General features: G+C 49.9%; 1 protein-coding gene across 1 annotated transcript; it reads right to left on the bottom strand.

Annotated features, from left to right (window-relative positions):
- Nucleotides 1-2,000: 2,000 nt before the first annotated feature.
- Nucleotides 2,001-15,221, bottom strand: RBFA (ribosome binding factor A). Its single transcript, XM_020875627.2, has 8 exons — nt 14,922-15,221; nt 12,249-12,291; nt 10,094-10,270; nt 9,534-9,646; nt 6,524-6,608; nt 3,996-4,069; nt 2,543-2,850; nt 2,001-2,313 (listed from the first exon to the last, which is right to left on the bottom strand). The coding sequence occupies exons 1-7, from the start codon at nt 15,044-15,046 to the stop codon at nt 2,589-2,591; spliced, it is 879 nt and encodes a 292-aa protein (XP_020731286.2). The 5' UTR covers nt 15,047-15,221; the 3' UTR covers nt 2,001-2,313; nt 2,543-2,588.
- Nucleotides 15,222-15,996: the final 775 nt, after the last annotated feature.

The raw sequence follows: 15,996 nt of genomic DNA, 5'->3' as shown, positions 1-15,996 counted from the left end.
GTATCTGATGTAATCTGCTTTGAAGACCCAGCAGTTGAGCATGGGAGCCAGATGGGGACAGTGACTCCTCCTGAGCCTCCTTGGCCCCAATAAAATGTGATGCAGGCATCTAGCCTGCAAGCCAGTTTGCAAGTTGTGGGCCCGAGTAGGGACCAACATCAGAAGCTCAACTTCCGCAAATGGAAGGGCCAGTCTACACAACACGGACACCAACACACCAACCTTGATGATGTGTTTGGTTGCTCTTTATGCAGCTCTCAGCCCACCCAAAACACCCATTACCTACAGGGGCCTCTCCCCACTGCACTTCACTGACTCATTTCTGCGGAACCTGCATCAAGTGCTTCTCCAAAGCCAGTGCATAGGCCATCTGCACAGAGTGGAGACACAGGGGATTTTATGTTTGGGGCTGAGTGAAGAGGCTTTATTGAACATTTCAGAGTTCCTTCTGTACATATTCTTTGCAGAGCAGCTTACTTTAATAAGCTGGATCTAATAATGTCACAGTTCATGTTGAAAGGTGCTATGCATAAGTCAGTCTGAAAATGAAAACAATGCAGCAAGGACCTGCATTCTAGAAAACTGGGAACCGATTGTAGAGCTAAATGAAATAGTGTAGGGTGCAAGTTTTACCTTCAGCTACTGAAAACTCTGAGGTCTTCAAACACTGGTGAGACTACCTGCGTGCACTCCAGAGGGTAAAGTGAGACACTGAAGGGTTGACTCGGAGCTGCTGCTCACACAGCATGTCCAGCAAAGCTCCTGGTTAGACTGAGCTGAGTTTTCTCAGGGAAAGAAGTGGAGTCCAGGCTGCTGCTGCTGGGATGTTGCTAAAGGAGCCCGGAGCTGCCATCCCCGGGGAACATGACAGCACCTCCCTTCTGCCCTCTGCACCTGGGGCACAGAATTAGTCGTGACACCATACACGGCTGTTCTAGGAGAGAAAACAGCAAGATTCCTCTCACCAAGACTCAGAGCTTCAGGAAGCAGGGCCCAGCGGCAGGAAGGCTACCAAGAGCCTTGCACTGAGACAATGCACTGAGTGTATGTGTGTGAGAGTTGGGTGGGCTACAAAGAGGAGGGGTGTGTGTGTGTGTGCACACTCTCACTGAGACACTGTGCTGAGTGTGTGTCTGAATGTGTCTGAGTGTGAGAGATGGGAGGACTACAAAGGGAAGGTGCCTTGAGGTCTAGGGAAACTTGCTGCCATCCTGCTGGTCGTGGCCAGTTTGGGGCTATCTCTGCTGCAGGGCAGGGCTTCCTCCCAACAGAAGCTACAGCAGAAGACACAGCTTTCCTTCAACTTCAACATGAAGGCTACAGCAGCACCATGAACTTTCAGGTAGAACTAAGACGGCATTTCTCCAGCCTCCAAGGGCACGTGTGTGAGCTCTGGTTCCAGCCTGGCAACACAGGAGCACCAGAAACACCCCAGAGGCACCCACAGTCCTTCAAGGCGGGCGCTCCCAAGTCTGCCACCTCACCGCTCGTTAGCGCAGGTCCAGTGCACATTCTCACACTGGCCAGTACTCGCTCTGGACATCTCTGCTCTGGAGAAGAGGCTGTGTGAGCACCCAAATTCCTAAGGAAACACCCACACAGGTACCTGCACCCCTCCAGGGCAGCGTCACACACGCACCATCCCCACAGCCATGTGCCCAGAGCGGGTACCCACATGGCTGGCCTGTGTCCCAGGACGCTTGCTGTCCCTCCAGCGGGGGCTGCATCCCTGCCGGGCACTGCACCTCGTCCCAGGTGCTGACAGGGAACAGAGCATCCAGGCCATGCCACTGCTGCTGGGACACAGGCAACCTTCCCAAGACAGGTTACAAGAAGGGGGATCACACGCCCTGAAAGCCATGCTACAAACATCCCTGCTGTATCTCAGCAGGAATCCTTCTCCAATCATCTGAACTGGGTTGGTATTTTCAGTATTTTCAGCATTTTCAGTACTTCAAGGCTGACACCTGGTGAGTCGAGATGCCCCAAATTTAGGACACTTTCTCTGTGTCAGACTCAATGATTATTTCCTAATGAGGCTCATCTAAGACATGCATTCTCTTTGGAAGTCACAGCACAGAATCTCACACTCAGAAGAACTCGTCAGCAACTCAGGGCCAGGACTGACATCTCCATCAAAAGGCACTAATGTGGGGCTAACCCAACTGCAGAGAAGACAGCCGTTTACAGTCCAAGGTGAATGAAGCAGGCAAACCAGTGCATCTGTGAACAGAGGCCACCTGTGCATCCCAGGACTCGAGTGTCCGCGTGTCCAGGAAGACCAGGGGAGCACAGCAGCCACAGATCTGCGGGCTGTGGAGAAACCAGTGAGTGAGCAAACGTGAACACATGGAGGCCTAACCGCTCACCATCCACCAAGAGGGTTTACACCCTTCCCACAGGCCTCCCCTGCAGCACTGCACAAAGGGTGCAGACGGCACTTGCAGTGCGCACACACCTGGAGCCAGGTCACGAGCCATTGTCTTCTGATCCTTTCTCTCCACCTCAGTTCCTGCCCTGCTTCTTGGAGCCCCACCCGTACCTTGGGGCGCGCTCCTCAGGAGGCCCCTCGGTCGTCCAGGGGCTTGTCACTCCCCACCCTGCAGACAGTTCTTGGGAGAGAGGTCGTTGTCCACATGGGGCTTGGCCTTCCTCCTCCTCCTCTGCTTCGTCAGGTCAGCCATGTGCTCTGGCCACAGGTGCCCCGCACTCCCGCGCCCTTGCTCTCTCCTCCTCTTGTACTCCAGGATCTGCTTGTTGAGTGCCTCGTGGTCAATCCCACACAGGTTGAGGTGTGCAGCAGGGCCCAGGGTGTCACTTGGCAAAGCCACATCCAGGGTCTCGGGGTCGCTGGGGGAGAAGGGGAGTTGTCACACCAGGCACAAATATCACATGGCGTACAAACACTCTGTTAGCCCCCTGCCCACACACCGCGCTGCCGCCTCTCTAATAGAACTGTGGAGCCATCTCAAAGCAGGGTTTGGTCCAGCAGTCTCCAGTCTAGCACTTCTTGACCAGCACCCCTGGAGCCTGTATGTGGCTCAGGCCACCATGCTCCTGATGCAGACATTCTGGGCTGACATCAAGTGTATTTTCATGGCTTCCCCACTTAAACATGGCTAGTGCGCTAGGCTAGTTAAACAGAATCATGGGGAGCTGGTCTTTAGTTACCTGATGAACCAAAAGAGAAGACAAGTCTATTCTGAGGGCAAAACCAGAGCAATCTTCACAAAACCCCAATTTGGCCACAGCACGCCCCTCACTCTCAGATCTGGAAGGGCTCCACACCCACAGGCGCTCCACCTGCCTCTCCCAGGTCTGCTCCTCACTGAGCTGGAACTGGGTACTCACTGCCACTCAGGGCTTCTGACCTAGCTCAGGGGTCCAAGTGTTACCCCCCACCTCCTGGCAGGCTGGCTCCTATAGGCCCTGGCCCCTGAGGCCCTGATGGTACCCAAGCGATGCTCACATAGCTGATCTAAGGATACAGGCTAGACACCCAGTGTAGCTGTTCCCTCACCTGAAACAGGTACCCCTCCACACCCCGAATCCTCACATCACCTTCTCAGAGGCCTATCCTGATATTCACTGCTTCCTAGCAAGACGCAGGCTCCAAAGACACTGCCATTTGTTCACAGCATTCCCTAAGCATTAGAACAGGCCTGCTGGGAGCAAGCACTCGACAGAAATGCACAAGGGAACAGAGAAGACGGGCTGCAACCACCAGCACTCAGCGTCCAGGCCCCAGCACTTCTGGTGGGCCCGGAGGCCCTCCTGACACCTCCCCAAGGTGCTGGGTAATTGGCTAGGCTGCCACTGTGGACTGCCACAGGCCAACACTGGGTTGAGCCTTAGGTCAAGACCCTAGGGCATAAAGCAGGGCCCACCCCCACACACTGGGCTGGGGGCAGGCAGGACTGTGCAGCGGTTGTGGAAACCAAAAAGCCCCTAACTGTGTGTGCCCAAATCAAAAACACATGTCCACATGTTACCACCTGAAGTCACTTTGCACAAAGTCTTCTTTTTCATCCCGGGTTCCAAAATCAGCAATTGCCAGTAGCCGATCAATCTGAAACGCAACAGACAGTGGGTTACTGGAGAGCTGTGCTTCTCCACTGCTTGCACCCAAGAGGGGAGCCAGCAGACTGCGAGTGTCAGGCCGCCCAGAGCCACGGCCACCTCAGGGCCCGGCCGTGTGACAGGGCTCCCTCCCTAACACTGCCCATGCCCGTGACCTTAGTTACACTTGTTCTGATAACGAACCGAGACTTCTCAAAAAACTATACTTAAAGCATGTAAATGTTAGTCAAATTTACAAAGGAACCAGTTAAATATTAGTTGAATTACTGACACTTACTGGTTTCTAATGAGGTTCTGTAAAATGCTTCAGTTTTGCCACAGAATTTGCTTGGGGGAAAGAACCCCCCAGTGTGGCTATGTGGGAGTCACAAGGCCCAGCATTTGACTCCAGCTCTGTAGGGCATGAGGGGCCAAGACTGGAGATGTACTCTGCTCCTCAGCAGGGCCCAGCAAGGTCCCCCCACCTTCACCTGCCTGCTCTGATGCCGCCAGGTCCTCCCACCAGGGCTGTGCATGGAGACCTGACCTCCCACTTCAGTACAAGCCCAGCCAGCCTGACCCACAACCGGGTCCCGACATCCACATGAAGTCATCATCAACAAGTGACGCTACTAAAACCACAAGGTGAGAAGAGGCAGAATTGGACACGAGCCAGTCCACAGAAAACCCAGGAACAGGATGATGATGCTACATCGAGGACAAACTGGCCTCCTTGAGCTAACACTGGGAGTTAACTCACATTCCTGATGGCCAACGGTGCGGAGCATCTGAGCACGCACATTGGCAGGACCACCAGCAATGAGCACCCCTGACTGTGCACACTGGCAACACCACCAGTGCCGGGCACTCCCGGGTGTGCACACTGGCACAACCAGTAGTCTTGCTGGATTATCTAGGCTTCAGTTTGGACATAGTTGATACCGGCCTCTTTCAAACATCTAGACCCGTGACCTGAAGACTGCATTCTATCCTGAGAACACAAAGTAAGCTGTTCAAACTGGAGCAGTAGCAACTACTTGCAACTTTTGTTGCAACCAACATTAGACAGAAATAAACCGACAGAAGACTCTAAGTTTCATCAAGAACTAATTTCAAATTTCTGTGTCTATCCAAGGTGCTTACCAATGGAGGATTTTACATCTTAAAAATGTACAGAGACTGAAAAACTCTGCTCTGACTTAGCCAGGGGAAGCAGTGACCATGCCCTTGACAATCACCTGCCCAAATCAGAAACCCACTCTGGTTCAGCCTTTACTCCTAACTACAGTGAGACAGAGTGCAGGACGATGCGTCCAGCCATGGCCTGACCTTCCCTTGGCGGCTCCACGTGCAGGACCCGCCATCACCCTGTGGCTCGTGTCCGACCCTTCAGAACTTCCCTTGGGCACATGTGGTAGGACAGACAGGCCTGAAGTGGACAAAGGCCCGCCAGAGACACACAAGCATAGAGGTGGGAGCACGCCCTCCCTCTAATGACTTCTCTGGAAAGGAACCCACACAGCGAGGGAGCACCTGGCAGCCATGACATCTTCCTCCACAGAGAGTGGGACGAGTCACGATTTAGCGAGAACAGGGAGCCCACCCTCCGGGACAGGCTGGACTCCTCCCGCAGCCCTGCATGGGGACTCCTGCTGGGGTCTGCACACCACAGCCCAAACCCCGCCTGGGCTGACTAGTGGCTCTGCATCTTCACTCCTGCTCCCCTTCTAGCAAGGAAGCCACACACCCACGAGGCTATTATCCAAATAGTGTTTCCAGTATAGGTGTATGACGAAAAATGAGAAACAATAATGTACAACCGGATCTTTCTTCCTCTGTGGACCTACGCACTACCTAGTCCTACAGTGAACACGCCACCGAATCCTCCTGCAATGCTGCTGGCTTCTTCAGTGAACCTGTGAGAGTGTAAGACGCCTTAATAACCAAGGAACTACCACCAGATGAAAAATGCATGTATGTTAACAGGGTTTTAACCTCTAAAACCTGTACTGAAAACAAGGAAAACAACTATGGAACAATAACAGTTCCAGGACAGAACCTAAGTGTGTCAGCCTTGATGGTGTAAAGTAACCACAGACAGACTGAAACTCAGGGAGGTGAGAGGAGGCGGCACGCTCAGGGGGCAGCTCCGACTGCGTCACATTTATGAACCTAGAGACGGGGTTGCAGTTTTTGAGTGTGATATTCAAACTACAACCACGGGGTTATAGTTTTGAGGGTGATTCTGACGAGCATCAAAAAATTAAAGCTATACAATGTGGCTTCCTCTGGGGAACTTGGGTAAGGACAGGGACACAGGAGCCCTACTTTTCATTTGTACATTTCCAAATATTACCTTTTAAAATCTGTACACAGGATTCTTTTGAATATTTAAAACTTAAATGTAAAACCTTATGCATACAAAAGTTGACACAGTAAAGACACAATTATGTAAAAGCCTTACCTCCATCACAGCTGCATATCTTTTGTCCTGAATGAACACTATGGGCGGCACATTCCTCAGGGTCTGCTGAGACATCAGAAGATGCCTGGAGAGAAAATAAGGTTTGAGCAGTTGAAGTGACATCTGGCGGAGGGATGCCAGAAACAGAAATGTCATCTCACAAAGAGGTGAGACATTAGTTTTGTTCATCACAGTATTTGAGGATGAAAAATCTTCCTTAGCCAACTGCCACATTTCAATAGGGATATAAAATGCATTATCACAACTGTTTTTAATGCTCTAAATGCAGCTTTTGAGACCCTTATCAAGTCTGCCGTGAACTTGGGAGGGCCTGCGGGTGTCATCCACCCCTCCATTCACAGGCACCAGCAGCGGCTCCAAAGAAGGGTGGCCGCCAGGCCACCACCATCAGACGCCAGACACAGAGACACTGCTGGGACACACAAGTACAGCTGCTCAGCGACAGAACTGGTACACAGTCATGCGGATTTACACTAAAGCCTGGTGATCCAAAGAGGTGGGAAACATTCTGTTCAACTGACTTTTCTGATTGCTGCTGCTGTTTAGTCGCTTCAGTCGTGTCCAACTATTTGCGAACCCACAGACTGTAGCCCACCAGGCTCCTCTGCCCATGGGATTCTCCAGGCAAGAATACTGGAGTGGGTTGCCATGCCCTCCTCCAGGGGATCTTCCCGACTCAGGGATCAAACCCATGTCTCCTGCATTGCAGGTGATTCTTTACCACTGAGCTACCAAGGAAGCCCCACTTTTCTGATTACCTAAAAGCTAATAAGAAAATGCTCTTATCTCAACACTTGTTGGAAATCTCTCGTTTTCTTGTTTCTGTGAAACGTAAAAACTGAGAGTGACGAGCACTCTGACGCCCAGCTTCAGAAACCACAACACTGTGAGGGATGCATAGCAGCTGAGCAAGCACGCAGGAGAACACCAGACCTGCAGGACCCTGCTCTCAGCATCTACCACCTCGCCTTCTAAAAAGAAAGTGTGGGGCTTCCCTGGGGTCCAGGGGTCAAGAACCCAGGGACGCACGTTCAATCCCTGGGCCAGGAAGAGCCCACACCCCATGGGGCAACTAAGCCCGTGAGCCCCAACTACAGAGCCTGTGCTCCGGAGCCCATGCTCTGTGACGAGAGTCACCCCTGCTCCCCATGACTGGAGAAAGCCCGTGTGCGGCATTGAAGACCCAGAGCAGCCAAAAATAAATAAAAACTTTAAGAAGAAAAATGGAAGCCTGCTGTACAGTGGAGGCAGGAGGCCCAGGGAGAAAGAGAAGAAAGAAGGAGAAAGCACAGTTCTGAGGTTTTCCGCATTTTAAAGACTGAGGAGAAAACTGATTAACTTTTTTCCTACCACCCAGCTCAGTGGTTCTCACAATTTTTGGTCTCAGAACCCCCTTAATACTCTTAACAATTACTGAGGACACCAAAGACCTTTTGTTTATGTGGGTTACATCAATCAACATTTAACACATTAGAAAGTGAAGCTGAAAAATATTAAAATATGTATTCATTAATTCATTCAAATAACAACTGTATTTTAAATGAGACTAAGAAGAGTGACACTGTTTGCTGCTGCTGCTAAGTCACTTCAGTGGTGTCCAACTCTGTGCGACCCCATAGATGGCAGCCCACCAGGCTCCCCCGTCCCTGGGATTCTCCAGGCAAGAACACTGGAGTGGGTTGCCATTTCCTTCTCCAATGCATGAAAGTGAAAAGTGAAACTGAAGTCGCTCAGTCGTGTCCGACTCTTAGCGACTCCATGGACTACAGCCCACTAGGCTACTCAGTCCAAGGGATTTCCAGGCAAGAGTACTGGAGTGGGTTGCCATTGACTTCTCCTGACACTGCTTACATGGTTTCAAATTTCTTTAAAACCCAGCATAATGGAAGTCAAGTAGTTTCTCACCTCTGTATCTGCATTCAATCTGTCCTACTATTTTGCTTAAAAATGAAGAAGGAAATGTAAGCTTGCGGGTCTGTAACTGAAAAAGGAAGAGTATGTAAACAGCCCTTCAGAAAGGTGTCGACGTTCTCTGATGCTACACAGAATCTCAACGAAAGTGGTTTATTTAAGGCTGCAATGTGGAATCTGAAACCAGAGGGATGGACAGGTCACTCTCGGTACATTAAAATCCTGTGATCCTCTTGCCCTCTGAATTGACCTTTCCCCATTGGTGATTCTGTAACATCACACATTGGTATTTTTCCAAAAATACTGATTTACCAAGTTACACAGATTTTCAGAATTGATGATGCACTTTACAATATATCATCTCCAATCTCATCAAAAGGGTCTTATGAACTGCAAAGCTGTCAAACTCATAGTAGTGGGTACAGGGTTTCTCAAATTCTCATTTTCACCAAAAGCTTGAATTTTATCACTGGTAACAAACATGGTCAGTTGTTTTCTTGAAGTGACACGTTCACTTTACTCACTTTGGAGAAAATGTCTGTCAGATACCTACATCTTAATAACCACAGTTGGTTCACTTGTTCTTCCAAGTGAAAAATGTGTATTCTGGATCACAATCAGCAACCACAATATTTTTCCAAGACAACCACCAGGACTTCATCCACACTTTCCACCACAGATACTAAAAAGATGTGCCCAAGGGTCAGATTTAATAAAGGGAGTAACTTCTGCTCATTCACCAAGCATATTCTTAATTAAGCTGGCAGTTGATTACCATGAGTACATGCAGACGCCACAGTAACGACCAGGACATCCTCGGTGCAAAAGTCCACACAGCGAGAAAGGAAAACCACACCTCACCATGAAAACAGTTCTAACTTCAGGAACATCTCCCAACAAAGGACCTCGAGGGTTCCTGGGGACCCAGGACCCACTTAGGGAACCACTGACCTGGCTTGTGGCTTATATGAAGATGTGAATTCTGTTCTGAAATTCAAGAAAACACTTTCCAAATTTTCCTTAAAAGTAAAAATGGTGAACACATCGGCCGGCAGACAGGGTCAGGCAGACGGCTCACCTCATGTGCGCAGCACTTCTCCGCAGGACGGCCTCCGTGTGTGCGTTCTGAGCCTCAGAGAGGGTCGTCCTCCAGAAGACACGGCAGGCGGAGAAGTCTGAAGTCAGAGAGACCTGAGCTCCCCCACCCCCGCCCCAAATCTCTGTCAGTTCACCTGGGCTCTCATGGACAGAGAGCGTCAGGAGAGAGGCACTAACCCAAGGGCAGTCCCAGCTTTGCCCCCAGCGCTAGTGCCCAGCGCCCTGACCTGACTTCAGCCCCCGTCCCGCCCCAGAAGCACCTCGGTGCCCTCTGCCCTCCCTGGGGTGAACCCACTCCACCCTGAGGGTGCAGACGGCAGGAGCCAGCTCCCCGTCCTTACCTGGAGAGGAAGGCACATGGGCCACCACTCATCTGACCCAGGGCTTCCTCTGATGGCCCGCCTCACCCTGGGCAGAGCACTGGGGCTGTCTGAACCTGCCCCCCCTGCCTTCCTCCCAACACCTCAAGGCACACACCGAGCCTCCCTCCTGCCTCTCCCAACGCCAGGTGCGTGATGGGGTGCAAGGCCCCTTGGCTACCTTGCAGAGCTCCACGTTCAGGTCACACAACTCCTGGTTCACTTCAGGGGTGCAGAGCATGTCTGTGAGCGCTTTGTAGAGGAGACCGTTCAGGGCCCTCAGGCGCACCTGGTCTTCCTTCCGGGTTCTCCGAGAGGTGCACTTCGTCAGGAACTCCAACTGGGATGACTTGTGGGTCTCCATCAAAAAGAAAGGCCAACATTACACAAAGGCCAACATGACATCTGTACATGAACCTTACTGATAACAAGGGTCACCCTCAGTCACCTTGGCTTTTATATATACTTCCTTTTACAGACCTGGACCCGTCTAGATTTTACCTAGTATCCCTTCAAAATTAAAAGCAGACCAAGTACATAAATATTTCCAAAAAAATTCTTAGTGAAATGTAATCCACATACCATAAAATTCTCTCTCTTAAAACGTACAATTCAGTGGTTTCCAGTATCAGTTCAGTTGCTCAGTTGTGTCCTACTCTGCAACCCCCATGGACTGCAGCATGCCAAGCTTCCCTGTCCACCACCAACTCCTCAAGCTCACTCAAACATCGAGTCAGTGATGCCATCCAACAACCTCATCCTCTCGTTCCCTTCTCCTCCTGCCTTCAGTCTTTCCCATCATCAGGGTCTTTTCCAATGAGTCAGTTCTTCACATCACGTGGCCAAAGTATTGGAGCGTCAGATTCAGTCCTTTCAATTAATACTCAGGACTTATCTCCTTTAGGATGGACTGGTTTGATCTCCTTGCAGTCCAAGGGACTCTCAAGAGTCTTCTCCAACACCACAGTTCAAAAGCATCAATTCTTCGGGGCTCAGCTTTCTTTATAGTCCAACTCTCACATCCATACACGACTATTGGAAAAACCATAGCTTTGACTAGACTGACCTTTCTTGGCAAAGTAATGTCTATGCTTTTTAATATGCTGTCTAGGTTTGTCATAGCTTTTCTTCCAAGGAGCAAGCATCTTTTAATTTCATGGCTGCAATCACCATCTGCAGTTATTTTTGAGCCCCCAAAAATAAAGTCTGTCACTGTTTCCCCATCTATTTGCCATGAAGTGATGGGACCAGATGCCATGATCTTTTTTTGAATGTTGAGTTTTAAGCCAGCTTTTTTACTCTACTCTTTCACTTTCATCAAGAAGCTCTTTAGTTCCTCTTTGCTTTCTGCCATAAGGGTGGTGTCATCTGTATTATCTGAGGTTATTGATATTTCTCCTGGCAATCTTGATTCCAGCTTGTGCTTCATCCAGCCTGGCATTTCGCATGATGTACTCTATATTTAAGGTAAATAAGCAAGGTGACAATATACAGCCTTGATGTACTCCTTTCCCAATTTGGAACCAGTTTGTTATTCCTTGGTAACTGCTGCTTCTTGATGTGCATGCAGATTTCTCAGGAGGCAGGTAAGGTGGTCCCATCTCTTTAAGAAGTTTTCAGTTTGTTGTGATCTACACAGCCAAAGGCTTTAATGTACTCAGTGAAGTAGGTTTCTAGTATACACAGTTTATTTTTTTTCTAAAAGGAACCATTCGTTACATACACTTCCATGATACACATACAATGTATTTCAGAAATACTGCAGACTATTACAGACTTTTACAGACTATTACAATATCACCTTCCAGAGTATTACAATAAAGCAGATATCACAATACAATGAGTCACATGAATTTTCTGGATTCCCGATGCATATAAGTTATGTCTGCACTATAGTGTAGTCTATTAAGTGTGCAGTAGCAATGTATCTAAAGACAATATACACGCCTTAACTGAAAACACTTTTTTGCTAAAACATGCTGACGTTGACCTGCAAAAGCAGGGATACCACAGACCTCAATCCGTAAAAAGTATGTAGGAAATGCAACACAAGGAGTGCCTGCATACCTACACATATCTGTGTTACACACACACACACACAACCTGAATGGATGTCACCATGTTAGAATCTGGTAACAGATACGACATTCTGGAAAACTGTGGTATAATCCAAAGGTCAAATCCGCACGTTAGCAGCGTACGTACGCAGGCTCACCCCTCCAGACCCTGCTCCCTCCCGTACTGATGCAGACGGACCACAGGCTGAAGTACTGCCCGGGGCAGGGCCTCCTGCCCTCCAAGATCCCAAAGTGCTCGTCACTGCTCCTCCTACTCACCAAGTGAGAGCCCAAGGAAGGCCCTTCATACCAGAACTTCTTCCTGTAGAAGAAAGTGAGAACTCTGCTGAATACAATGGCAAGCTGGGTAAGAAACAGTTACAAATGCTAACCGCAGGTTATGATATCATAGCTGTTTCCAAAGGGCTAAGCCTGGACATACAGACTAAGTTCCTGGGATTCTAAAAGATTTAGATATCCACCTAACAGCAGCGTGGGTTTTCAGGGAGGGACAGAAGGCAGTTTTAATTCAGCTCCAAGGTTTACCTAAAGTCTACTTCTAGCCCCAAAGATGGAGAAAGGGGATCTTAAAAACACACCTACCACACATGTTTCCTACTCAACAAAGCTGGTGCCTGGGATATGGTTAGCAACTGACACCGTCACACACTGACAGCTAGGTCAGCAGAAGGCGGATGGGAGAGCCAGGCTCCTGACTGCTGCAGACAAGCAAGGGAGAGGGGTGAGGACCATCCAGGCGCCAGCAGATTAGAGATGGAGGTCATCAGGAACTCAAGTTCCACTTTTTACAGCTACAGGTGGTGACATGGAGAAACATTTATAGATAAGCATACACCCCTGACTTAACCTGAACACATATTGTTTTCACTTTGTCAGCTGAATGGGTATAAAAGAAAAATACCCCAGTAGCAATGACATACTCAGCTCCAGATCATGGTTCTGATGCCAGTGTCCAGTGAAGGAACCAGGCAGAGCTCCTTGGAGAAATGGCTGGTTCTAGTGCTGAGGCATTCTGTAGTGCCATAAAGTAAAGAAATGCTAATAAATTTCTTTAAACGTAAAAACTACTTCAAGGGTCTCCCCGGTAGTCTACTGGTTAAGAATCCGCCTGCCAACACAGGGGACACAGGTTTGATCCCTGATCCTGGAAGATACCACATGCCACAGAGCAACTAAGCTACTGAGCCCACAGGTCCTAGAGCCTGTGCCCTGCAATGAGAAGCTGCTCACTGCAGCTTGAGAGTAGCCCCCTCTCCCCACAACTAGAGAAAGCCTGTGGGCAGCAACAAAGACCCAGTACAACCAATAAATAAATAAAATAAAATAAATAAAAACTACCTCAAAACTCCTAACAATGAAGTATGTCAAAGGAACACAGAAGCCACCTGAAAGAGCTACCAATGGTCAAAGCTGGAACAACTGGAGCAAAATTAAGTAGTAATGGGTTCTAACCCATGGGTGCATACTGATAGGAATTAACAAATGGAGAAAAAGAGACACATGTTCCATCAAAAGTCTCAATAATTCATGAACCTAACTCACACTACTCCTTATGTGTGAGTGGCATACAGTGACTTCCCTGCAAAGATGACAGCATGGAATCAGAGCGGGGGAGGTAACTTTACCTCAAGTGGATAAACTTGACAGACACAAAGGACCCTAGTCAGTGATCAAGACCAACATCAACAGGGATCAACATCATGTATGTTCATATGGTGTGATGATGTGACGAAAATGTCACTTTACATGTATCGTCTTCCCCCCAAACCAAGACCCCAGTATAAGCAAGAGAAAATCATCACACCAGTACCAACAGAGAGGCATTCTACAAATATCTAACCAGTGCTCCTCAAACTGTGGAGGTCATCAAGCACCAACAGTTGGAGAAACTGACACAGGTGAAAAGGAACCTAAAAAGATGTCCCTGGATAGGATACCGGAACAGAAAAAGGACAGCGGAAAAAGAAGCAAAGGTGCATAAAGCTCGGACTTTAGTTAATAATAATGTATCAGTGCTGGTTCATCCACTGTAACACATATGCCAAAACAATATAAGAGATTAATATAGGGGAAACTGTGCTCATATGGGAACTCTATTCATCTTTGCCAATCTAAAACTTTTTTAAAGTGTATTAAAACAAAACATATACATATATACACTTATACATATCTACAATAGAATCAAAATGATATGGAAATTAACATAATTTATTATACTTATCTCTTATCACAACAAAACGTATCCTATTTTTTAAATTCCTCAAATTAACCTCACAGAGAAAGCATTAAGGCGGAAAGGCAATTCTTACATATTTTTCTTATTTCTCTGTGATGAAACTGCTCTCCCGTAAAAACGCTTCTAATAACAAGAATCACCATCCCTCGGTGTCTGTAAGGAACTGGTTCCAAAACCCCACAGACACCAAAACTCGAGGATGCCCAACGCGTTGTTTGCTCATAAACTCCGCGCATCCTCCCGGACACACTAAGTCATCGCTAGGTTACTTACCATACCTAATACCATGTAAATACTACCAAAACAGTTGCCAGCAAGGCAAGTTCAGGTTCTGTTTTTTAGAACTTCGTGGAATTTCTTCTGAACATTTTCAATACAAGGTTGGTTGAATCCGAGGATTTGAAACCTCGGACCCAGGGTGGAATGTAAACATCACTTTGCTTTAAAAGTTCACTTTGCTTTTAGCAGACTTAAAATCATCACAACTACAGTTGTGTATTAAAGTACAGAAAAAAAGCAGGGTGGAAAAACTGCAAACGGCAGCCGTGACGAGTGGACTTTCACCCGCGGAGACTGCCCTCACAGACTTGGCTGCGCGCTCGGGCGCCAGCTAGCGCCCAGGCGGAGCCCCCATCCTTGAGGACCCCGGCCCGGGCCACCGCCCCAACGCCCTCCACCCCACTCGGGAACATTACTTGGTTTTCGAAGCAAATTTCTTGAGCAGGTTCTTGCCACAGGACACAGGCGAGCTGTGCAGACCTCGGACACCACTCAGGAGCCCCAGATGGTGCCCCGGCCGCCACCTGAGAGCGGCCCACATGTTTGCTCAGCGACTGCGGACAAATGGCGACGCAAGGCGGGGCGAACGGTGACAAGGAGACGTGGGGCGGGGCAAAGCCAGATGGGGAGACCTTTGCGGGGAGACGTGGGCAAGAAGACAAACGCGGCGAGGCCGTGAGCAGGGGGTGGGCGGGGCCCAAGGAGACACACAGCTGAGGGAAGCGGGGCGGGGCGACGTGTGGGGCGGGGCTACTTTTGCGCGGCGTGGGCAAGGGTGACTTTGCCACGGAGACGTAAAGCGGAGCGACGCTGAGAGGTGCGGTGTGCGGGATAGGATACTTTGACGGGGCGTGGGTGTGGGTGGGGTAACGTTGCCAAGGAGACGGGGAGAGGAGCGCGCGGGGCGGAGCGAAGTGTAGGCGGGGCTATATGACAAGGAGTCGGTGGGGCGTCGTTGCCCAGGAGACGTGGGGCGGAGCGACACGGGGCGGGGCGACGTGGGGGCGGAACTACGTTACGGGGCGTGGGCGGAGCGTCGTTGCCAAGGAGACACTCTGGCGAGCGACGCTGGGCGCGGTGACGGTAACTGACGTGTCGTGAAGTGGACGGGGAGACGTGGGGCGGGGCGAAGCGAGACGGGTCGATGTATAGGGCGGGGCTATGTAGACTAGGGTGTGGCTGACTGGCGTTACCAAGGAGACGTGGAGCGTCACCACTCGGGGCGGGGCGACGTAAGGCTTTGAGGCGACGTGGGGCGGGAAGACGAGTTAGGGGAACTGGTGAAGAGGCTCTGGGCCAAGTGCTGGGCATGCTGAGAGTCACCGGGAGACTGGGCGGGGCGCAAGGGCGCGGCGGTATCTGGGGACGAGTAGACGGACTCTGAGGCGGCCGAGCGGAGGCACGTGCGGGGAGGGGCAGGGCTGAGCGTGAGCAGGCCTGAGCAGTCACGCGTCGTTAGGCGAGTGGGCCGGGCCGGGTCGGGGACCGTGC

The sequence above is a fragment of the Odocoileus virginianus genome, chromosome 22, assembly GCF_023699985.2.
Source record: "Odocoileus virginianus isolate 20LAN1187 ecotype Illinois chromosome 22, Ovbor_1.2, whole genome shotgun sequence".
In the NCBI taxonomy this organism is placed as follows: Eukaryota; Metazoa; Chordata; class Mammalia; order Artiodactyla; family Cervidae; genus Odocoileus; species Odocoileus virginianus.
This window is presented reverse-complemented; position numbering and strand designations above follow the sequence as displayed.

What these genes read in the sequence shown, in the direction of transcription:
- RBFA (XM_020875627.2), bottom strand. Translation starts at nt 15,046, where the DNA reads ATGTGGGCCGCTCTCAGGTGGCGGCCGGGGCACCATCTGGGGCTCCTG. An exon ending in TGAACGTGGAGCTCTGCAAG is followed by an intron (nt 9,647 to 10,093) that starts GTAGCCAAGGGG and finishes GGGGGAGCTCAG; the next exon opens with GTCTCTCTGACTTCAGACTT. An exon ending in TTTGTGCAAAGTGACTTCAG is followed by an intron (nt 2,851 to 3,995) that starts GTGGTAACATGT and finishes CTTCTCCCCCAG; the next exon opens with CGACCCCGAGACCCTGGATG.